Source organism: Orcinus orca, chromosome 1 (genome assembly GCF_937001465.1).
Source record: "Orcinus orca chromosome 1, mOrcOrc1.1, whole genome shotgun sequence".
In the NCBI taxonomy this organism is placed as follows: domain Eukaryota; kingdom Metazoa; phylum Chordata; class Mammalia; order Artiodactyla; family Delphinidae; genus Orcinus; species Orcinus orca.
This window is the reverse complement of record NC_064559.1, coordinates 31,733,306-31,757,268: the sequence shown is the minus strand read 5'-3', so window position 1 is coordinate 31,757,268 and position 23,963 is coordinate 31,733,306. Positions and strand designations below refer to the sequence as shown.

The 23,963-nt window shown below is 56.6% G+C and overlaps 1 protein-coding gene across 5 annotated transcripts in view; it reads right to left on the bottom strand.

Moving 5' to 3' along the window:
• The window catches only part of NAV1 (neuron navigator 1), a 210,899-nt gene that overhangs the window by 50,618 nt on the left and 136,318 nt on the right, over positions 1-23,963 (bottom strand). Inside the window, exon 1 of one of the 5 annotated variants that reach the window (XM_049695809.1) lies at positions 11,917-12,108. The exons of 3 other annotated variants lie outside the window; for them this stretch is intronic. In XM_049695809.1, the coding sequence (XP_049551766.1) occupies positions 11,917-11,966 (50 nt within the window). In that variant the 5' untranslated portion in view covers positions 11,967-12,108. Of the gene's footprint in view, positions 1-11,916; positions 12,109-23,963 lie in introns of those variants that run through there. One more of the 5 variants, XM_049695811.1, reaches the window with a different exon arrangement.

Genomic DNA, 23,963 nt, shown 5'->3' with positions numbered 1-23,963 from the left:
TTTCCTGCCAAGAACACACAGCATCTGAGCTGACGCCACGGTGTGCAGGGGCTCGTGGAGAAAGCTTCTCTCCAAACCCAGCCGGTGGTCAAGTGTAAGGCCAAGTCGTCCTGTCAGACACCACGTGCTGGAACTTAAACAGGGGCCTTCTCCAACCAGCCAGTTATGGGCTGAAAGGTAACATGGTGCGACTGCTGCTTTCTCCATTTATGAAACACGCCGTGTAGTTCCTCATTAACGCTGTCCTGGAGGGTGGACTGCGGTACTTACACCGCGGTGGCTCCCAATGAGACAATTTTACAAGTGTTTACATGATCATCTTCTGCCTCGAAACAGCCGCCTCTTAGATCCGTGAGGTCCCTTCATTTGAGAAGACAGTCATGGGCAGACAACCAGAGAGAGCTTTCTTTGCTTGGGGGGATATGGGTTTCCAATCTGTTCTCAGACCCCAGACCTGAGATGCTAGGTAAGGTAACTTGTCATTCGAGCCTCCCTTCCCCTCAAAACAACCCGTACATTCTTTCCTGATATAAAGATTTCCAATAACAGCATAAAATGAGCAGTTAATAATAGGTCCCAACATGTGAATTACAGCGGTTTCCAAAAATAAAGCTTCATGGAGGAAAAATCTGCAAGCTACTGCTGTGAGGTAGACGCAGCAAAAGAACAGTTTCCTCACGCCACGGAAATCTGGATGTCCGCACACAACTGGCAGACACGGGTTCTGAACACAGCCCTGGGAAATGACTTTTGGTGTAAACCGAACCCTGACTTTTCCCTACCTCGCCGCTCTGTCTCCCTCTCCTCAACCAACATTGCAATTAAACACCCAAGGCCCGTTCCTCAGTCTTTCCTTACATTTCCAGAGAGCAAGACGGGAAAAAAAAAAAGGCAATGCTATCATCTGTCACCTTCTCTGCGCTCTGTCTAAGGCGGTGCCTGGGACCCCGTGTTGTTCACGAAGTCTTCTTTCTTGCCAACCCGCCTATCAACGCTGACGTCCTTGAAAACCAGAGAATAGGAACAGTTGTTCAGGATTTCAAAAGAAGGGCTCCCGAGGCCCTCTGGATTCGTGCGTTCTGAATAGCTCCCCCCACTAAGATGCTCCACTCTTATCAATTCTACCAAGGGACACTGGGCAGGTTTATCCAAAGAAATCCCAGCACTAAGAAACGCCATTGACTAAAAACTTTACTTGCCTCTTTAATCTAGGTCTTAAGGAAGGCTGAGCTGTCACTCCCACCATGGGGGGGCTCAGTGATCTGGCCTCGGTGGGCCCTGTAATTGTTATAGACCTCTTGCTTTCATCTTTATCGCCAAATTAACCGCCTTCTTATCGGGGGCCATTTAGTTCACGGACTGCTTACTCTCGGTGAAATATCTTTGTTGAGGGCTCTGAAGATTTTCACTTCAGAGAGCAGGACGGCTGAATACCACATTGTGCGTGGGGGTCAAAGGTCAGCATCCGAGGAAAACCCAGCTAGTGCATGTAAAAGACCTGCGTTTTTATGGGTGAGTTTTCTGTGCATGTGAAAGTAAGCCCATCTCTCACCTACTACAAAGCCTTGAACAAAAAGAATGAAAAGAAAAGGAATCTTAATTCTCAACAGATAAGGAGATGAAGTAAAGATCTCAGACCAGACAAACTACACACAGGTGTTCGGGCACGGTAAAGAGACACTCATTCCCTGCCCCAGGCATGACATTCTGCCCGCTTAAGGATGAAGGATGAATGGAGGAAAAAATAACAAGGAACGGAAAAGATTTAAACTTCTCAAACCCTCACCTGCAAATGCCAGAGATAGCAAACAGTTTTGAGAGGCAGATGTCCTATGCAGGCTTTACAGATCAGGTACTGAAGTATCTGTACTGCTCTGCAAACAGCCGTACCCAGCCACTTTGGGAACTGGTGATCGCTTTCAACACCCCTTGAGAGTGGACTGCCATCATTCTGTAGCAAATCCTGAACCCATCACTCTCCACCCAGACATTCCCTTCTCTCCGAACCATCTCACGTGTGCCTCTCCACCGTGGTGGCCCTAGTTTTCCTTCCAAGAAGGGGAAACTAAGGCTGGGAGCCTCGCCCTGGGTCCCGGAACAAATCAGCGGCAAAGTCAATATTAGATTTCCGGTGCTTCCTCTCTTCACTTCGGCATCGAAAACGTACTCCAAGACTGGCTGCATACAGATCGTACACTTAGCCTTTTCCCCGGCCCCTCCGCTAATGCTTCCCTCACGGTGTCTCCTGCCACATCACCTCCCCAAGGTCGAGAGGGAGAACAGTTTTTGTTACCTACAGATACCTATCTTAGGAAAAAATAACAATCTTGAGAACACAGGAAATGACCAGCTAGGAAATTACTTGGGGTATTAACATGCTTTTCTTGGGCAACTGTAAGTTGGAATCTGTTCTGAGGCTTTCTGATCAGTCTGGGGCTTCTGACATAATCCTTAAAGAAGTCCAAAGAAAGAAGACTGAAATTAAAAGAGGAGAAAGTTAATCAAAATCCAACTGGTTTCACTTCTGGGGAAGGAGCCTTCAGGCAACAGATGGGAATGAAAACATCCTGTTATTTCTTCCATTCTTATCCGACGCAGGACAGATCCAGAGCCACTGCAACTCCGCTGCTGTCCTGAGGGGGCTGTGCCCAAAGTCCCGCCTGCCTTTCAGAGACCTGGAAGAACAAAGCCCTAACGGGGTCCCCCTTGGAGGTGACAACCGTTAGGTCTGAGTAAGTATAAAGTGCATCAGTCACCACCGGAAGGAGCTGAAAATGAACGGACAGACGAGGTGACTTGGGCACCAAAGATACGTGCCCCGAGCCTCACGTGGGGGCGAGCTCAGCTCTGTCTCACATGGATCTGAAGGAAGAGAGACAGAAAAGAACGAAGCTGGCAGTCTGCAAGCCCCCTTTTAAGGAGAGGAAAGCTTTCTGCTAACATCTTTAGCAGAAGCCCCCACGTATAAGGCAGGGAACCAGAGGGCTGCTCTGGCGGCCCCCCTGCCAACACGCGGGTCCCCCGGGCCCCTGACGGGGTGGGCGTTCTTCTGCACTGCAGGACGTCCAGGGAAGGCCCCTCCCCACCTTCCTGAGGGCTCGCTCCGGTAAAATCCTCGCAGACTCAGCCTTGTTACAGAAAACTCCCCAGAAGGGCGCCAGCGAAGCTCAGTGCTGGTCAAGGGCCCAGAACTGGCAGGGCTTTCCCGACACACGTGTGTTTTCCACCCCCGCTGTTCACGGCCGGACCCACACGCAGGAGGCCGTCCCGCATCAGTCTTTGAAGTGGGGCGAGATTCTCACGGCACAGAGCAATCTTCTCCCCATAACCTTTCAAATCCTACACCCAGTTCCACCGTTTTCCTAACAATTTGCCTTTTCAAGCCCCCTAAAGTCTTCAGTGATGTAGTTTTTTTAATTTTTAATATTTATTTATTTATTTGGCTGCGTCGGGTCTTAGTTTCGGCATGCGGGCTTCTCTCTAGTTGTGGCACGCAGGCTCAGTAGTCGCGGCACGTGGGATCCAAGCTCCCGGACGAAGGATCGAACCCACACCCTCTGCATTGGCAGGTGGATTCTTAACCACTGGGCCACCAGGGAAGTTCCAGTGATGTAGTTTTTATAGAAACAACTTTCTTTTTACACTCACACCTCAACAATTTATGTAATAATTAGATGACACGATTTCAACGGGCACAAACAGGTTTGGGAACAAACAACTCTCGCAGGCCTTGGACATGCCAGGCGGGGTGGGGGCGCAGGAGCGAGTCAGGGGCAGGGCCCTGCCACGTCTGGTGCCGGAACCACTGCGGGAAGGTTCTGACCTTCCCTGCTTCCCAAATATTCCTCCTCGTTTCACCTCTGGATTTCTTTGCTAAACGTGAAGACCAGAGGTGGGGATGACGGAAATCAAAATTCAGGTTATTTCTGCATCTCTGGGCTCACAGCACATGACAGCATTATTTTACTGGTAGAATCGTGGTGGTGGGTTAGAGAGTCCTGCTTCGACTTTGTAAGAGACGTGGAGTGGCTGGGGGCTTGCCAGAGCAGACCGTCACCGAGCCCGGTGGCCCTTGCAGGAGCGGCAAGGCTTCTCCCAAGGGGCTTCGGACTCTCTGGGGATCAAAGCCGCTCCCACCATGAACTGCTCTGTGCAAATTCCCAGACGTGGTTTCTCGACAGCAGGAAGACTCCTGAGCAAGCGCTGCTTTCCTCCCCCCCCCCACCCCCCGGCAAGGGTTTCTGGGAGCGAGGAGGGCCTGGTCCTCCGCCCGCTGGTTCTGAGGCCTGGGAGGGCAGATCGGCGGAGGCTCTGAGGGTCCCTGCTGAGGGAACCGAAGTCTAGGGGCCTAGATTCGTCTCCCTTTCTATACACCCCGCATCCTCTGGGACCACAGCTTTGCCTGGGCTTTCCATACAGCCTCTAGGACAAAAGCACCTGAAAGATAATGCGGATACAAGGGGCATCTACGGAGGATGAAAGCAATTTCTATAACGCACAGGAGAAGACGGGTCTTATTAGATATATCCCCTCATTCACAGTTCATTTATACGAGCTGGCCCCGTTAACAGTGGGCCGAGGAAAATGGAGGAAAACGAATCAATTAACATACAGCTCATTGTACTTTGAAGGTCATTCTAAAATGTACTATAGCACTGAGAATAGTGGCCTTTATGAGTTTTCCTCGTTCAGAGGAGCCACCTTTGCAGGAAAAGGTGATTCAGAAGTCTTCCCCAAGGGCAGCTCAATACAAGCCCGAAAGGCAAAGTTGTTAAGCACGAAGCCCATGTATGAGGGGCCCACGCCCGAGGGGCTGCTGTGGGAGCTGAGTTCTGGGAAAGCAACGCCCCAAAGAGAAGCTCTCAGAAGCAGCAGGTATGGAAATCTGGGCTGGGAACCCAGGGCCTGGAAATTACAAGGATATTTACCTAGAATTTATGAGCGAGAAGCTTAAGTGGGAGAACCAGTACAAATTATGGGAATCGAACACATACTTAACAGAGTAAACAGGAAGAAATGGCACAGATATCCAAAATGTGGAAAGACACCTCCACGTTAACAAGGGTTTCCGTCGGGAGCTCTTCCCAGACAGAGGCCTCTGTTCCCAGATCTGATGAACCAGCCATGCTTTTCAGCCTCCCTTCAGAGAGAATTAAGGAACCGGTTCCAGGATGTACGCCTCAGTCCCTGCGTACAGGGGCTCAAACTCCAGAAACCCGGGACACCCAAGAATAAATCCCAAGGATTTGTTTCCCTTTTGGGCCTCTGAGCCATAATTCTACCCACTGGCAGAAATACTACTCCTGTTTTAAGGCTGTTAAAAACCTAGTCTTAAAATCACAGTTGGCAGGTCACCAGGATCAAAACCTGGTCGTCTGGTATAGCCTTATAGAAGAATTTCAAGTAAGCCGTGGGAGAATGCTCCAAGCTGAAAAACAACATTTTCATGCACGCACGCATGTGTGTGCATGTGTGTGCGCGCGTGCACACACACACACACGAGCACACACACCCCTGCAGGAGCATGCGTGCACCGGACACCTGCCCACACAGCCACAAGAACGGGCCTGGCCGGACATCAGAGATGGCGGGGGATGCGCCCTCGTTCCAGTCTCTTCCCATGTCACCCACTGATCCCGCTGCCCCGTGAGGTCTTTCCAAGGTGCCTCTTGGGCCCAGGGCCCCCTCCCTCTTCCTTCATAACTGAAATCCTTCCCCCAAATGTCCTTGCAGTCTGCATTTGGACTTGCCGTAACTTCGCCACACTCACTGCCCTCCTAACTGCTGCTCCCTGACCTGGGCGTAAATCTCTTCTGTTTCTGACTTGCTTGCTTCCTACTTCCAGCTACTGTTATTCCTAGTGTCAGAAGCCAATATCTCACTCTGTTACAAGTTAATCGTACCACCACGTGGATCGGAATAAGTTGTCTGTTGTTCCCCCTGCAGCGATCACAACAATTCTTGGCACGCAGCAGGCAATTAATCAGTACGTGCTCGTGGAGAACTGATTTGCTTTTATTTCACGTAGCCGTTTGACCCTAAAGAGCTAGCGTGACAGGGCACAGGATAAATATGGTATATCCACTAATCCCAAACTCCCAATCCATCCCTCCCCTACCCACCCTTTGGAACTATAGTCAATATCCTGTGATAAACCATAATGGAAGAGAATATGAAAAAGAATGTATATATGTATAATTGAATCACTTTGCTGTACAGCAGAAATTAACACAACATTGTAAATCAACTCTACTTCAATAAAATAAAATTTTAAAACACACGGTTTATCCACATCTGACCTGTTATATAAGCCGTCTTGATGGGACCCTGGTGGCTCTGTGTTATCATCATCAAAAGACCATTATTATTATTTTTTTTTTTTGGCGGTACGCGGGCCTCTCACTGTTGTGGGCTCTCCCGCTGCGGAGCACAGGCTCCGGACGCGCAGGCTCAGCGGCCATGGCTCACGGGCCCAGCCGCTCCGCGGCACGTGGGATCTTCCCGGACCAGGGCACGAACCCGCGTCCTCTGCATCGGCAGGCGGACTCTCAACCACTGCGCCACCAGGGAAGCCCCAAAAGACCATTATTAATTCCATATATGCATCACTTGAATAAGAGTCTCTGCCCCCAGGAATCTGTGATTGGGCAAAACCACCATCATGTAATGAATGACTATGGGGGAAAAGCTTAAATAGGTAAGTTGGAAAGGAGCTTCCCTGGAGGTTGGAGAAGCTGATTTATCAGCAGCTCTTGTTTCCAGAAAGCGACCGTACCTGAGGGAGCCCCAGTGTTCTCCAGCTTACAGAAAGCACCAAGCCCCTTAGCCCGACATCCAGCCCAGAGTGGGATGGGCAGAGGAGCTAGCCAGGCTGTGTATGAATTTCTGCTTCACTACTTACCGCCTGTGACTTGGGACAGGCACTGCCCTCCCTGAAACACACCCGCAGCCCCCAAATGGTCATGTCACCACCAGCCTTTCAAGATCATCGTACGGAATAAACAAGGTAAAAATACAACACCCAGCTTGACACTCAGCAGGGAAGGCAGGTACGCGGCTTCCCTCCGATCTCCTCTTTTGAATAACCTTCCTGCTACTCAAATGGCCCCGGTAGCAACACACTGAGGAAAACTAGCTTATGAGGCAACTCACATCTGCTCCACCCTCTGTCGGCACACAGGTCACACCAAGCATCTCCCGACTGTGCTAACAGGACCAGCGGCCAGGCTGCCATGCGTGTGCACACGTGCACGGCGGGGGTGGGGTGGTAGGGGGGTGAAGGGGTCATGATGTTCTTTCCTTCTCACCATGTTCCCCCCAACAATGTATCAGTCTTCAATAGTGGCTTCACATGGCCAGGAATGTCCAGGAATTTACTATTTCTAGGAAATTCCTGAGGCATCCCAAGACAGTTAGGCCGAGGATGAATTCTCACAAGCTATGTATTCTCCATGGGGGTAGCATTATTTCACTCTGCTTTAAGGGCAAGGGCGAGGGCAGTCTGTTACCCTGGCCATGAACTTAATGTGAGATGACACTGGATCCAGGTCCAGAGGAAACAAGCCAGTTGTGCTATCGGATCAAAGGTTTTCAGGCAGGATTCCTGGTGGGGCTGAGCAGGTGAGAATGTATACAGTTGTCTGTCTCAGAGGATTCCATCTCAGACCAGGAGTCTGTGTGATGGGAGGTACCCCGGTGATGGTGGGTCTGGGCAGAGAAGCTGGAAGATGACACAGAACCGCTCTACCGAGGAACGCTCCTCCCTCGCTTCTCGAAGGAGCTCATGTTCCTCTGGAAAACTCTTACTTTACCTTCAAGGCTCAAGGAAAATGCCACCTTCTCCATGAAGCCCTCCTGCCTTGCCTGCTTCCAGCTACCGCACGTATGAGCAGGTACCACAGTGATGTGCCTCCCCGGCTCCTCCACAGACTGCTTCCTCCTGCGTGATCGCTTCTCACATGTCTCCCGATTCCAAATACCGTATGTATGTGTCTGCTGCTTCTGTTAGTCTGTTTCCACTCTAAGACTCCAAGCTCCCTGATGGCAGGGGCTGTGCACCACTGTGTCCCCTGTTCGCAGCACTGTGCCTGCATCTGGGGGGCACTCACGACACTTTGTTGAAGAAATGAACAGATGTGAGCTCCTCAGGGATCTGCTGTTCCTCCAGCACCCAGCACGGTGGCGGGCCCAAAGTTATCACACAGTAAAAGGCTGAATAAATAACGGCTGGGTTTTTTTAATGATTAAGTTTTTTTCAAGTTTGCTATCAAGAATAGGATGTATATATATGGGCTTCCCTGGTGGCGCAGTGGTTGAGAGTCCGCCTGCCGATGAAGGGGACGCGGGTTCGTGCCCCGGTCCGGGAAGATCCCACATACCGCGGAGCGGCTGGGCCCGTGAGCCATGGCCGCTGAGCCTGCACGTCCGGAGCCTGTGCTCCGCAACGGGAGAGGCCACAGCAGTGAGAGGTCCGCGTAATGCAAAAAAAAAAAAGAATAGGATGTATAAATATGCTATCCTAGTTAGCACAGAACTTGGACTGAATAGAAATCTGAAGATGAACAATTAAGAATTTACGTAAAAATCCAAGATATATTCTAAGCCAAGACCTGTTTAGTCTATTACACTGATGGGCACCTTCGTTAGGGTCCCAGCAAGATGGCAGGGAAGGATGCTGAGGGAAAAGAGCGGCCTGGAGAATCGAGGAGGGAGCCCTGCTGCCTGGGAGGGACCTTGGCTGTGCGATATCATCCGGGAAGGCTCAGGTGTTGAGAGCACTCTGCTTGTCACATCATCTCACTGTCATTCCCACGTCCCACGAGGTGGACGGGTCAGGAGCTCCAGAAGGAAACTGAGACAAGAAGCCAAGCAACTAACGTCACAAAGTGAATCAGCAGTGGAGCCAGAGTCCGGATCGGGTTGGTGGACTCCGAGTCCAGGGCTCTTCCCACGACACCCACCAGCGGTCAGGCCAGCTCTCACTCGACCTCTGTGAGGCTGCTACTACCTGCAGCTTCTGCGGTTTCAGCGTGGAGCATCCCCTGGGCCCAGATTAGCGTCAGTGAGAACAGGTTCCTTGGGGCAGGGTTTAAAGGTTGACTAGAGTCAGGCAGATCCCACCACTGGGATCTCAGGTAGGTTCACTGAACCACCCTGTGGCTCAGTTTCTTCATCTGTGAAACGGGATGACAGTAAAATGCACCTCCCGTGCTTGCCGTGGGATTAAACAAGCAAGCGTTTTCAAAGCCCTCGGCACAGGCGTTGTCCGGAGCGTCTTGTTATAGTGGTTAGAAGTGACTGGCTCAGATGTGGGCGCAGGCTGCCGCCACACCCAGCCTTCCTCTGCCCTATCTCCTCCTGCCTCCCAATCAGCGGGCAGGGCTCTGCAGGGAGAGGTCCAGCCAGCAAATGCAGCCTGCCCTTGGCATGCAAGCCTAGCCCCGTAAAACCCTCTAACCAGAAGCAGCCACTGGCTCTGCTGTCCCGAGGCCTTCTGTCCCCTCACAGGGGCTGGTTCTGTGCCAGGTCCACACCCTCTGCCCCAGGGTCTCTGTGAGCAGGTCCCATTCCCAAGGGTCCCCAGGCTCTAGCTCAGGGCCCTTCCCAGGAGGGAGTCCAGGAGGGCTGAATGGGACAGATGCCTGCACTCCAGGTTTCCTGCTTGGGAGACACCGAGGACGGGGTTTGCTGGGGCAGGAGAAGACAGGGATCTCCAGGAGAGATCCTAACACTTGAGATGTGCGAGAATGGCACCAATGGAAACCGCCTCCCCCGTAGATGCAACAATCCCAGGCATCTGGGGAGGAAAGGCCCAGGACTGATCACAGCTCAGCTCATCAAAAGCTGGTCCTGGAGATACTGGAGGGCCAATAAGCCATTCACCCTGAGACCTCACTCACATCCTCCCCAGCTGTCTCCTGCAGAGTGTGTGTGTGTGTGGGGGGTGGGGGACCTGAGCCTGCAGGGAAGCGTCTCTTTGATCCCTGTTGGCCCCAATCAAACATCATTTACAAGTTAGGTTCTGAGCTGTCCCCAGAGCGAAGGCTTGGGCTAAGCCCTCCCTCGGTGGATGAGAGCCAGGGCAGTTAAAGTTTACATTTGAACTCTGTCAATTCTCGGCCTGACCTCCAGTTTATGACATCCCCTCTCTCCTTGCCTACTAACTACAATCCCCCTGAAGGTTTTGGGCTTGCGTGAAAAGGAAACCACAGGCCCAGCCCGGCCCAGCCCAGCCGGCAGCTGGCAGGCTGGGTAGGTGTAACTCGACCTGCTCTGTCCTCAGGCTAAGGCACACCTGGCACACCTGCCCAGAAGTCAGATTCTGGTAAGAGAATAGGTGAGTGAGTACCCAACAGCTGTGGATTCAGGACCGGATGCTGAGCTCACTGTAAAGAGCCTGGGTCTCCTGGGGTGGGGTGGGGTGGAGCAGAGGAAGGGAGCAGGGAGGATTCCATGCCAAGGCATGATGGGGTCACCTAGCAAAGGCTGGTGGAGGAAGAAAGGCGTGGTGCGTTCAGGTAAGGGTGCTGGGACCAACCAAGAGATTTTCACCTCTTCTGCCATGGGGCTGGGGGGCGCTGGGGGGAGAACTTAATAGTAGAACCAGTGCAACTATAACGGTCCTCAGACACACCCCATGTGGACCTGGAGTGGGTTCTGAGCTGGGGTGGCAGTGGTGGCAGTGGGGTTAGGGGAGGTCAGGAAGGCACCCTCCCCTCTGCCTTTGCCAGGGCCAGGGCCTCAGGACTCGGCCCGGGATCCCAGCACAAACAGGAATTCCCACAGGTCCCTGAATAGACTTCTGTTCTCTAGAATATTCTCTGTTCATGAATTGGTTCCTCTTACAACACCCCCAGGCCCACCAGTCAGCTTAGCAAAGTGACTCCAAGGGTCCCAAGTTGGAGGGCGGCAGGACAGGCTTCCGAGGGGCTCCGGGTGCTGGGGTTGCCCCCCTTCACCAGGCCTTACCCACTGCTCTGCTCTGACCCTGAGCCTGCGTGGGCAGAACTGCATTGGGTTCCCTCCTAGGAACCTCGGGGGAGGAGCACAGGGTGCAAGTCAGGGGTCTAGGGGCTGGGGGTGTGGAGTGGTCACAGCAAGGAGCATCGGCCTCCCGTTCAACTCCCCAGTCCCCAACTTCCTTCAGCCCCACAGGTCCGAAGGGAGGCTGAGGGGAGGGAAGGTGCACACCGGGGTGGGAAGCTCCCAGGAACACCAGACAGCAGCAGCCCTCTTCCCCGGGTGGCTGGAATTCCCTAATCCTCTCCTGGAAGCGCGGTTTCTAAGTCGGCTGGCAGGGTCGCAGGGCTGGCCACGGTCAGTCACTGCCTCTTAGTGGGGAGCCTGAGTGCCCGACCCTCACCTTACAGGGCCGGTGTCTGTTCCCCAATCAGCCGGCTCTCATCCCCTCCCAGAGTAGGGTCCCGGGCTTCACTTCTCCCTGAGGGATCCAGTCGGCTGTGGCGTCATAAATTCAGCCCGGCGCCCACTCAGGTCTCAGCCTACACCTCCACCACCTCCCTTCACCCCAGAGCTTCTGGGGCCGGGGGAACCCGGCTAGGGGCGAAGCCCCCTCGCTTTCCACTCCCCAGGTCCCCAAGACCCCCGGCCCCACCACACTGCAGGGAACCAGGGAAGTTCTGTCCAGTCGTGCTATTGTCCCAGGTCCGTCCTGGTCCCCGGGGTCGCACGCCCCCTGTTTTCCTCCCCCTACCGAGATCCCTCCGCACCCCGACCTCCAACCCCAAGGCCAACAGGCCAAACGCTCGGGGGGAGCCAGAGGTTCAGGTGGCGCTGCCGTCCCCTAGGTCCGCGACGCTAGGGCGGTCAAGACCCTCCAGCGTGCGGACCCCCCCCCCCCCCCCGCCCCCGGCAAGGCTGCGGCAGCGAAGGGCCGGCGCGCGGCGGGGCGCTTACCTGCGGGAGAAATTCGTCCTTCCCGCCCTGGGCAGGGGCAAATGCAGCATCCTCCCGGCGCAGCGGCCCTCGGCCGCCGGCAACCCCGCGCCGGCGCCGCGCCCGCCCGGCCGACCAGCGGAGGTCTGAGCGCGGCCACGCGGACGGCCGGAGACCCGGGACCAGCCCTCGCCCCTCGCTCCCTCCTCCCCCCGCCCGCCCGACTCACCGCTCCAGCTGCACTTAAAGCGACAGAGCCCCACTTCCCGTCGCCGCCTCGGGTCCCGAGCCCCGACTGCGAGCGGGCCCTTTAACGCCCGGAGCAGGTAGACAAAGAGCCGCCGCGGCGCGGCAGTTCCGGGGCTCGGGGGCCGGGAGGTGCCGGCGGCTGGGGTCTCGGTCTCCGCCGGGCGGCTGCGGGTCACATCCCCCTCCTCCCCCCCCCGACGCCGGCTGCGGGCCACCACCACCCCCCCGCCGCGGGTCGACCCGGGCTCTTCCTCGGGCTACGCGGGCAGACGCGTGTGGGCATCCCAGGTCTCTGGGGACAGGGGGCCCGCGTGCGCTGGTGGGCACGGGTCGGGGAAGCTGGACCCTCCCCGGAGGGCTTCCTCCCAGCTCCCTCCTGGCCCCCTTCCAGGCTTTTAAATCAGACCAAGTAAGAGCCCGGGATCAGTACAGCGCCTGCAGCAAGGTCGGCGGGGGTGCCGAGGGGGTGAAGGGCAGACGGGGTGCAAGAGCCAGAGGCTGCTCAGGAGCTGTCCTCCTTACAGGGTGGGCGACCTGAAAAGTGCTGACCACTGACGGGGGGCGGGGCTCACCTTCCTCCCGCGGGGGGCGGGGGGGGGACAGGGCGGCGTGCACGTTGGGGCTGGTTGTGGGGAGAAAGCACACCACGCAAGGGTCTGTGCCTGCATCCAGGAGGCATTTCCAGTTCACTGATCAGGAAGAAAGATGTAAAGATTTTAGTGCAGAGTAAAGAAAAGTGGGATCAGTGGGAGGGCTCTCCCACAGAGCGTCTCTCCCCTCAGGGAATTCCTGGTAACTTAACCCCCCCCCCGCCCCCCGTTGCGGAGAGAGGGGCTGCACGGGGGCTGCACTGCTGCGCCCACCTTCTTCCAGCCCATCCCTGCTCCTGGGAGGGTCTGAGTGTGTAAGGTCGCTCCCAACCCCAAAGTGACCCGGGCAAAGGGGAAAGACTGTATCTTAGATATGGACAGATTACATCCGCAATTTCTTAAAGCAACAGAAACAACGCCAGCAATGGAAGTTTTTTAAAGGCCCGAAGGCCTGAGCTTGAACCACAGAGCAGCAGTATCTCTGGGTTTGGGCAGCGTGTGTGACAGCCCCACGCAGAGACCCAGGCCAGCGTGTTCCCCTAGGCCTCTCATCTCTGAACTTCGGCGGTCCCGGCTGTTAAGGCAGAGGAGAGTCACACCCCTCCAGAGCCCCTCCGCACTCCCCACCTTCAGGGAGGTGTGGACGGTGCTCTGAGACCCGAGCATGGCCCTTCTCCCTAAAAGCCCGCCTGGCTCTAGTCCTCTGAGTGCCCAGCGCCACTGACCTGGGGCTGCAGCTCTAAGGGGTGAACCGCAGCTCTGGAGGGCGGGAAACCTCTCAAAGGGAGCTCTGTCCTGGATCCCTGAACAGACTGAGTTGCGGAGGGGTCTGTTTCTGAGGGTGCATGTGCTGCGGCCAAGTTTTCCAAATACGCTTTGAGCCCAAAGGGGAGTAAAGAGCTGCAGTGATCCCAGCACCGAGCTGTCAGGCGACCCCCTAGCATGGCAGGGAATCGATTTCCATTCCCTTTACTGTCTCTGAGTGGTTGGGTGGTGAGATTCAGGAAAGGTGCACCAGGGTCCAGGCTGAGCAGCTGTGGGGGGGAATCCGAGGAATGCAGGCTCTGCAGCAGCATCTCCCACCTCGTGGCCCGGGCCAGGCCCCACCCGGGCTCTTCTGTAACTTCCCTGCACCCCATCCTCGCCACCAGCCTACATGGAGGGTGAGCGGGATGGATCCTCTGCGCTGGGGCCCGCCTGGGTCATCTGGGGAACAGCTTACGCGGGAGGGACGTGCACCGTGAGGGATTCTCTTTAGCCCCAGCCAGCATGGAATCCCGGGTAAAATGACTTTGTCTCAGCCAGAGGAATGTCACCAGCAGGGGATGTTTTCCTCTAGATCTAGCTGTGCGTTTTCCATCAGGTTTCCTCCTTTGTGGCTTTCTGGGCTGAGCCTGGAGGGAGGGAGGGAGGGAGGAAGGGAGGGGAGGCCTGAAGAGGGTAAGGCACAGGGGTTTACTTGGAGGACTAGATTTTTGTGCAGGGAACTGAGCCATCCGCTCCCCCCTCCCCCGCTGCCCGCCACACACACACCATGACGGCCTTCACAGCCCTGCTGAGCTGTGGGCCTCTCCCCCTGTGTCACACCCAGCCGCCGCCCACCCTCCCTGCAGCCCTCCCCTCCCTGCATTTCACCCCCAACAGCGATGGGGGAACTGGCCAGAAAGAGAGCAAGCCAGCCAGCAGCTCAGCCCAGGGAAGGGGTCCCAGATTTCTGAGTCCCCTGCTAAGAGGATTCTGGGCTGGAGGATCTGTAAACCCCCTCCTCCTTGGAACTGGTTCCTGTCAGAACCCAAAAGGATCTGAGGTTTCCCTGCATAAGTTCCTCTTTCCTCCTCAAGGAGGAAGGTGGGCTGCAAGGAGACCCTACCTTCCTCCAGCTTGGGACCCACCCTCCTGCTTGGTAGAGGCTTCCACAGGGTAAGGACAGGGTCCCTGGAGACTCTGCTCCTTAAATGAATAGCATGCAAATTAGCACCTGCTATTCCCAGCCACCAGGTCAAGGCGCGTTGGGTAACTGGACAGCAGTGCTGTGTGGGGGCCTCTGTGAAGACAGGAAACTGAGGCCTCTCGGGTCAGCAGCCCCGACCTCGCCCCTCACGGGGGTGTGGCCAAGTATGGGGGGCGTGGCCCAGCTGCTCTGACCACAGTGAGGGGCACACAGGGGTGACTGAGCTCTTCCTTCTGGGTCCCAGGCTGCAGAGTTGTAGCCTGCGGCAGGGTGAAGGGGGAGACACCTGCTGAGAGGGAGCTGAGAGTTAGGCTCTTTTCCAGAAAGAAAACCCAGCCAGAGAGGGAAAAGGCCTGCATCTCAGACAGCCTCCTCTTCACAGCCCTCGGGAGCCCAGATCACGTGTGTCCCCTGTGCCAGGCCCAGCAGAGAGGCTCTTTACAAGGGGGAAACTGAGGCACAGGGAGGCCAGGAAACGTGCAAAGCACAGGACGGCGCAGAGACTAACACGCACGCATCTTTCAGCCTGATTCCCTCCCCTACCCCTCGCCACACACACCTGGGATCTCAGTCCCCAGGGCTCTGGACCAATGTTCCGTTTCCAACAGAGACATCCGAGGAGACTGTGGGAGGCCCTGGTCCTCTCCCTAACGACAGTCTCAAGGCAGACGGGGCTGATTAGAGGCAAGAGAAGAAGAGAAGGACTTGCCAGGAAGGGCCATGTGGTCTGAGGTCCCGTCTCACCTGTCTGGGCCCTGGCCGCACCCCTGATTCCTGGTGAGCCAGGGAAGTGAGACCCCTCAGAAGACTAGGTACCAGGGCAGGCTCTGTCTCTGGACCGATGCCTACTCCCCTCTTTCCCCTCAGTTACGAGGCTGTTCCCTCCTTTAGGTAGGAAAGTCTCTGCCCCTGCACAGGTCTCGGCCAGCAGACGAGACCCTCGGCTCTCGGGGGAAGCTGGGCCCGGAGACCCCTGCACGTCCTGGCCGCGCGCACCGAGCTGGTAGCATCCGGGCAGACAGAACAAAGAGCGTTTCACCACACAGACAGGGGTGATGAGAGAGAGTCAGCCCAGAATGCGGGGGGCGGGGGGCGGTGAGTTAGCCGGTGTCCACACTGGTGGGGCCTCGCGCTGTCCATGGGGAATGACCTCACTACATCTCTAATCTCTGCTTTTACAAACCTACCCCCGGGTCCCCCAATGACCCCACTGAATTCTGGGGGATCATCTGTTGTGACCTTGATAGAAGAAATCTATAAAAATCATTCCCGGCCTCTGGGTAGCACATTCCCATCATAACATAGGATTTCATTCTCAAACAACCTAGCGATCTAGGGTGAGGCAGGTGTTAGTCTCCACTTGCTTTAGGACATTCACGCTCAGGAAGGTTGAGAGCGTGGCCTCGGGTATTCTGGCCCCAGGCATGGGAGCCGTGATGACGTGGGTCCCAGGCCAGGGGCTGTCGGATCCCCGGTGGGCTTCTTGGCCTCTCAGGGAGGCCCGGGCCTTCAAGGGCTCCCTGTGCGTGACCCTGGCGAGCTCTCTCGGCTCTGGACCCCTTAGGGCTGTGCCTGAGCCCCCCACAGACACACTTCTCATGGCTGGAGATGTGGAATGTCAGAGCCGAAACAGCCTTAGAGCTCCTCTGGCTCGGCGCCCAGGTGTTCACGGGGAGGGAAGGTGGGCTGAGGAAGGGCAGCCCTTCTGCAGGCCCAGGCCGCCTGGCTCTGGGGCGGTGCTACCACTTCTTTCCAACTCCCTCCCCAGGGCAGCCTGGGCTCCAAGGGAGAGGTGGAGAGTGGGTGGGAGAGTGTGGGTCGGGCCTGGAGGGCAGATGCATGCGTGGTGGGGTGTCCCAAAGCCCAGCCCCAGGTCCGGCTGAGATGTTCCTGGGGCAGCAAACGAGCCAGCTGGAGGAGGGGGTCGCACTCCCAGCTGTGTGCCTGCTTCCCAAATATTTACACAACCTCTGAGGAGGCCTGCCTTCCCTGCCACCCTGCAGCTGGGAGAGGCGGCGTCCTGCCAGATCGCACACAGTGGGCAACTGTTTCACATCGTCCCAAACCTCAGCGTCTCTGTGTGGTTCTGAGAGCGCAGGACAGATGGGGCAGTGGGAACGGAGACAGCAGGAGGCTGCCCGCCCTCCACAGGGCCTGCTGGACCTTCAGCTGCCCCCGGGCAGACGCGAGTGTGTGTGTGAGTGTGTGTATGAGTGTGAGACCCCCGAGGACAGTGCAGTGATCTCAGGTTGGCCGAAGCACCCGCTGACCCAGGTTCCCCGTTCCTGAGCTGGAGCTCCAGTCTCTGCCTCCCGCCCCACCCGGCCCCGCCCAGATGATCCCAGCAGCTTCCTTTCGCTGCCCCCTCACAGGAGCCAGGCAGACACTTTGCAACACGTGTCCGATCTCATTGCTTCTCTGCCTGGAAGCTGCCTGTGGCTGCCCCTCACCTGTACTACCTGGCCCCTGGCTACACCCTGACCTCATTTCTGATCACCGTCTGTCTTGTTTACTCTGCTTCAGCCACACGGACCTCCCTGCATTTCCCTGAACACACGCCCATTCTTGCCCCAGGGTCTTTGCACATGCTCTTCTGGGCATCAGCTACTGGAGAGTTTTCCCTGACCACGCTCCCCAACAGCCCCCACCCACCCCTCTGTTCCTCACCCTGCTTCATCTTCCTTTATGACGCACAGCACCGCCCGATCTACCATGTAGTTACCTGCTGGCTGGTTTGCCTTCTCTCTTTTGTATATGAGTTTAAGAATGATGACTTTTTCTCCTGCTGTACGCCCAAGTGTCCGTACAGCAGGTCTCTAGAAGTACTTACTGACCATGTGAATAAGCAGCATGAGGTGGGCACTGTCATCCCCTTTCCCTTCAGACGCTGAGGCTAAGTCACTTATCCAGGGTCACGCAGGCCACAGCGGCAAACCGAGGATAAATCCGGGGCAACTGGCCTCTGGAGCGCCCCACCGATGGCGCTGGCCTATCTCTCAAGAACAGGAAGCTAACCACAGGGACTGGAGGAGCCCCAAGGGACGGGACGGCTGCTACCACCCAGACCACAGGGGCGACCGCTCGGAGCCGGGAAGAAAGGACCTCACACGGGGACCATCGAGGAAAGGTGAGCACGGGCACAGGGCGGCTGCAGCGGCTTGCCGCTCAGAGGGGACGGTGACAGGCAGGTGATAGCTGTGCCTCCTCTTCTCATCATACTCGGCGGGAAGCTGCGTCCTGGGAGCCTCTGCTGCCGGAAGTGCCACCGCCGGGCTCTGTCCATGGGGACAGCATTGCTCCTGAACTGCCCCTTTGTCATCGGACCCACAGGGGCCGAGACAGAAGCCAGACAAGGAAGAGGAGGCTGAGAGACTGAGTGGCCAGTGAGGAGAGGAGACAGGGAAGGGGCTGGACGGGGCTGAGCGGTCAGGAGCAGAGGGCAGCCGCGACGGTGGAGACGTGTCCCCGGGTCTGGCTGGAGACGACCCACAAGAAGGAAGGGACAGGGCACAGGGCAGACCCCTCTTAATAGTTATTTGGTTACGTGCGCCGGGTCTTAGTTGCGGCATGCTGACTGTTAGCTGCGGAATGCATGGGGGGGGCTCTAGTTCCCCGACCAGGGATCGAACCCATGCCTCCTGCACTGGGAGCGCAGAATCTTCCCCGCTGGACCACCAGGGAACTCCCTGGACCCCTCTTAATACGAGCCGGCCAAGGCGGGCAGAGCAGGCGGGCTGGTGAGACACTGGTCCCTCCACCTCTCGGACGCTCTGCGGCCTGTGTGGCTGGCACACGCCCTGCCCTCTGCCAGGGAAGCCTCTTTGTATCCAGCCCCTCACACGTGTGTCTGGGTGGCTCTCCCCTCGCCCCCGCTTGGCTGCACGTCCCGCGCACTGGCTCTGTTTACCGCCTGCGCCAGCCCCAGCATCATCTTGTCCACCCGTCTCTCCGTCACCCTGACCTGTGGATTGGTGAGCCCTTGTCTGTCTCTACCATAGCTGCCTGCCTGCGGTCTCTCAAGGCCTGACTCGTTCTGCCTGTTTTCCAAATCCAGACCTCAATGCATCTGCCTGTGCTAGCTCCATCATGGCCCCAACGTACGGGCAACAGCAACTCAGTCCTGCAGCCTCTCTGGGGCAGCCCGTGCACAGCTCAGGGGGTGGGTGCCCAGCCTGGCCTGCTGGCCTTTCTTCAGCCGCAGTGAATGGTCCTTTGCTGCCTGGCCAGAGACATCTGATACCCCAGAGGCCAGAGCTGGCCCCTCGCGAGCATCCTGGGACAGCTCAGCCTTTGAGCCACGGTCGACAGAGCCTGTATTCATGAGGCGCGCGTCGCTCCTTCTGCCCTTGCCCTGAGCTCCCGGCTGTGGCTGCTCTGTGGTTTGCAAAGCACGACCCTATCCTTGAAGACGGAGCAGTCACTTAGGGGCCTTCCGGGAGGGGGCCTCCAGCAGCACGGCCTGCTGGGTGTTGAGGGAAGCTCCTTCTGCAGTGGCAGTAAGGCCTGTGACCCCCGCCCCCAAGCTTAGGGACACACATACTACACACAAATGGAGGCAGTGGGCGAGCTGGAGAGAGCACGGGACGGGGAGGGCAGATGTCGGAGGCGCCCGGCTCTGCTCCCATGCTGCCACTTTTAAGTTATGAGCTCCTGGCCAGCCAGTGAAGCCGAGTTCCACTTTCCTTGCTTGTAAATTGGGGAAAAGAATACCTGATTCACAGAGCTATTAAGATTAAATAAGACAGTGCCACAGAAGTGTTTTGTAAACCACATGTGCCGTGCAATTGTTAGAGAATTATAAAAGCACAAGTTACTACAGCACAAATTATACACACAAGTTCCAGGACGACCCCTAGTCGGGTAGCAGTCCCACTGCAATGGGGTGAATTTGGGGAGGCTTCCAGCAGGGGTGGCGGGAGGAACCGGGCACAGACAAGTGAGCGACTAGGTATCCCCCCCCAACCCCCCAGTTGGGCAAGTCCCCCTCTGCAGGCGGCCTTCAGAGCGTTGGTTTTCTAGGTGCCGACCGAGAGAGGGGAGGTAGGTAACATTTGCCGAGCACCTGCTGTATACCTAGCACGTTATTACGATGTACTCCATAACAGTCTCACGACGACCCTATTCCCGTTGGACCAGCCCCACCAGAATGGACGCACAGCCTCCCCAAAGCCTCAGAGCTGGGATCTGAGCCCACTCCAGACTTGGGCTCTTCCTGTAATATCAGATTGCATGGAATTTCCAGCACTCCACGAGCCCAGCTGGCTCATCCCAGAACATAAGGTGTGTGGGTGGGGAAAGGAGGAGACCGACGATGAAGGAGAAGAGACAAGTGGACAGGCAGGCAGGCGGGCAGGACTGGTGGGGAGGTGCCAGACCCGTCTCCACGGCTTCCGCAACCCTTATCCGTCTTGACTGTCAACCAGCTTGTATATCATCAAACTCGGGGAGAACCCGGCAGCTCAACTGTAGGTTACTAGGACACACCAGAGGGGCCCCTCCTCTGCCTGCATCCGTCGCCTTGGCAACCAGCACACATCCAGCTGCCCCTCTGGAATACCTGGCTCACTGCAACCTCCCAGCGACCCTGTTGGGTCTGAACAGACCCTGTGATTCCACCCCGCACACTCTCAGCAATGCTTTCACTATTCTGTTTTAGGAATGAAGGGTGTTTCGACAGCCACTGGCTCTCTGAAGCCATCCCCTCGCTCCCAACAGACCAGGAATCTGACTCCACAGCTCCTCCCTTCCCATCTTCCCTCTTTATAACTGATGTCCCTGGTATCCCACCTATGTCCCCTCTGCACTTACTGTTCCCATAAACACAGACACAGCCGCTCTGCAGGCACCTGTGACTCTCAGTCTACGTGAAGCAGCAGAAAACACCAGGATGCAATGCCCCTGGGAGCCGCCCTCAGCCAGGAACGACTGGGCGTCGAAAGATAAATATCCAGGCTTCCTGGCCCTCTGGGTGGGCATGTAATCCCCCAGAACCCCCAAGCCCAGCTGACCTCAACAGTGACCCGCACAGAACGCATCCTGCACTGGCTTCCTCCTCTCCCCGACCCACCTCCCCACCCCCATCAGTGCTTTCTGGAATCACCTCCCAAATAAACCACCTCCACGCAAATCTTTGTCTCGAGGTCTGCTTCTGGGGACTCCATCCCAGGACACACTTCATGTACAGCACACGTGTTTGAGTGAGGTACAGACAGCCCCGTTAGCCAGGTCACGGCGGGAGAGGACCCATGGTCACTCGCGCAGTCCTGTGTGCAATGAGTTTGCTACACTGCACAGCCACACGCCGGACCCGTGGCCGGTGGTCTCCAAGCCGCACAGGGGCACCCTTTGCCACACGATAGCACTGCATGAGCAGGCAGAAGTGGGTCAGGACGCCGCCATCCTGCTTGGTGAACCGCTTAGTGTGTCCTCCTCCCAGGGAGGCTCAGAACAAGCACGAAGGTTAACACACACTTTTCCAAATACTGTCGCGTCTTTCAGAAGGTGCGTGTGACACCTTAGGGCCCCCAGCTTGCTACCATCGGGCACCAATGGCTAACATCTAACACTTACTATATACAGAGTAAACGTGTTCACTAATTCGGTGCTCGCACCAGCCTCACAGACTAGGGTGCCACCGCTCTCTGCTTTTTCTAGACAAGGGAACTCGGGCAGAGGGAGAGCAGGCACCCGCAGTGACACACAGAGCTCACGAGAAGAGCCAGGGCTCTGTCTAGCCGCGAGCCGTACTCCACACCACTCTGCAGCCCCGCCGGTCCTGGCGTGCCGTGTCGGCAAGGCTGTGCTCCGATGCCGGTTCATTTAACTCTGCACCACAGGACGGAAAGGACATCAAGACGGTGTAAAAATGCAAAACGAGATCACCCCCCTCAACAGAGTCAAAGCCCAAACTCTGTGAACTCATCCGTCAAGCTGAAGAAATCTCGTGGATACTCTAACAGCCCCTAATTAAGCCAGAGGCCACCAGTTAAATGAACAGAACCGTACGTTGAAACCAGAATAAATATTTCAGACCGACAGTTCTTCATACTTTTTAGAGCACTCTTACTCTTTTCCACTTGATCCTCCCCAGGCACAAATGATGACCTTTTTACAAATGAGCAAACGGAGACTCAGAGGGGCTGGGAACTTGCTTAGTGCCACGCCGCCGCGAGCTAGAGGGGGCTCAGGAGGGAGCCCCGGCTGCTCAGATGCTCCTTCCCCTGAGCCCAGAGAAGGTCGGCCGAGGCCACGTGCATGAAGCTGCAGGTCACCGTTAGACATTACCTCCGAAGAGGCAACGGCCACTGTCTGCATCAACTATGCCTCACTTCTGCTGCTGCCGTGGACACCGCAGGCATCTTTTAGACGTGAAGCCCTTCAAGGGCAGGAGCTGATTCCTTCCTGAACTTGAACGCCGGGTCCTCCCCACGATGGCCCCCTACCCCTCTGCCCCAATCCTTGTGTTCCACGGGCAGAAGCCCGGCCTGGTCCAGCCGCCCACGGGGTGGAATGCCTGCCACGTAACAGAGGAGACAGGGGCAGAGGAGGAAGACTCTCCTCCCTGCCCACTCACATTCCAGAGTTCTCCTCTCTCTGTACAAACCCTACAAACCCAGTGCCCCTTGTAGGAGGATTCTGTCCCTAAAGGGGTGCGGTGTGGCATCTTGGGATCAGCCACCTGGAGCCCAGGGAGTGACGTTCCTCCTCAGGAGGGGGCTGCCCAGGCCCAGGCCACTCAGCAAGGCGGGAGGCTTTCGTTAAGGCTTGGGCTCCTGCCTCTGGGAGCAAAAAGCCAGCCTGGGAGGAGACCGGGGCCTGCAGTTTATTTTATTTGACATTTTTCAACGTCAGGACACTTCAGCACCAAGGAGGAAACGAATCCCATCTGTTCCCGAGCTCCCAAGCACGGTTTAAGAGGACAGGCTGGGGAAGGAGGGGACGAATAGGGACAGGACAGGAGCAGCCAGCCGCCACGCAGGGCAGGGACCACCTGACGGTGGAGCCCCGCTGCCCCCCGGCACACCCGCAGGGCTCTGTCTAAACCTCTGCGGTCCTTGGTCGAGGTCGCCAGACAGCGGTCCTGCCAGGGCTGCAGAGACTACTCTACCCCAGGTGAACGGCGCCCCCGGGAGGGTGTGACAGCAGCACTGCTGGTGACGCAGCTGGGGTTCCTGCCCACCCAGACCACCATTTACACAGACGGAAGTGGAGACGGTGAGGAGACGGTGAGAGGCGGGTGCAAGTCAAAGGAGGGAGGGGCTGGAGGGCACGCACAGCCCCATCCGCACGCCCTCAACCCCCGCCGGAGCCCACACTCACCTCTGTAGGTGCAGCGTCCCCACCTCCCACCCCAACACTGGGGGTTAGGCGTGTGCAGATGACGGTGGAACTCATCTCCTTATTTAGATTAAATTCCAGACCTCCCTATTTTTAGAAAAACAAATTCCTCTTCTCTTCTCAGGAGGTAAAAATGTCCTGAGCTGCCACCTAGGGCAGCCGGCAGCCAAGCCGGTGCTGTCCCCGGCGTCAGGCTCTGGATGTCACCCTGCCAGGACCGGGCAGATCAGTCCAGGTGCCATATTTTTAAGAGGATCATTGACAACCTGAGAGCTTCCAGAGGAGGGTAACGAGGACAGGTGGGATCTGGAAAACTGGGTCATTTCAGGAAGTACTGAAATGAGTTGGGGACTCTTTCTTTTGTAGAGAAGAGACTATCTGAACCATCATGAAGAACGTGTTGAAATGTGTGGATAAAGACTTCCATTTAGTCTGTTTTTCTCAGATGACAACATTCGAATCCACAGGCAGAAGTAAAGCAGATTTCAGGTGAATACTTAAACGCTTTCTTGTCATCTTATGCGATTTGGAGTGGAATAAGCCCCCCCGGCACTGTGCCCACCCAGATCAAGGCTGAAAGATGCTGTCGGGGTTACTATGAAGAAGATTTGTTAACTTTATGGGAAGACAGACTAGCCCCCAAATCACTGAGAAGCGTCAGAAAAATACGGCTTCCTGAGGTAGGAGAGGTAGGCCGGGCATGAGACTTGGAATTTGTATTTTTAAAAAGCCCCAGCAGCGGGCTCCCCTGGTAGTGCAGTGGTTAAGAATCCGCCTGCCAATGCAGGGGACATGGGTTCGAGCCCTGGTCCGGGAAGATCCCACGTGCCGCGGAGCAACTAAGCCCGTGAGCCACAACTGCTGAGCCTGCGCTCTAGAGCCCGCGAGCCACAGCTACTGAAGCCCGTGTGCCACAACTACTGAAGCCCGCGCGCCACAAC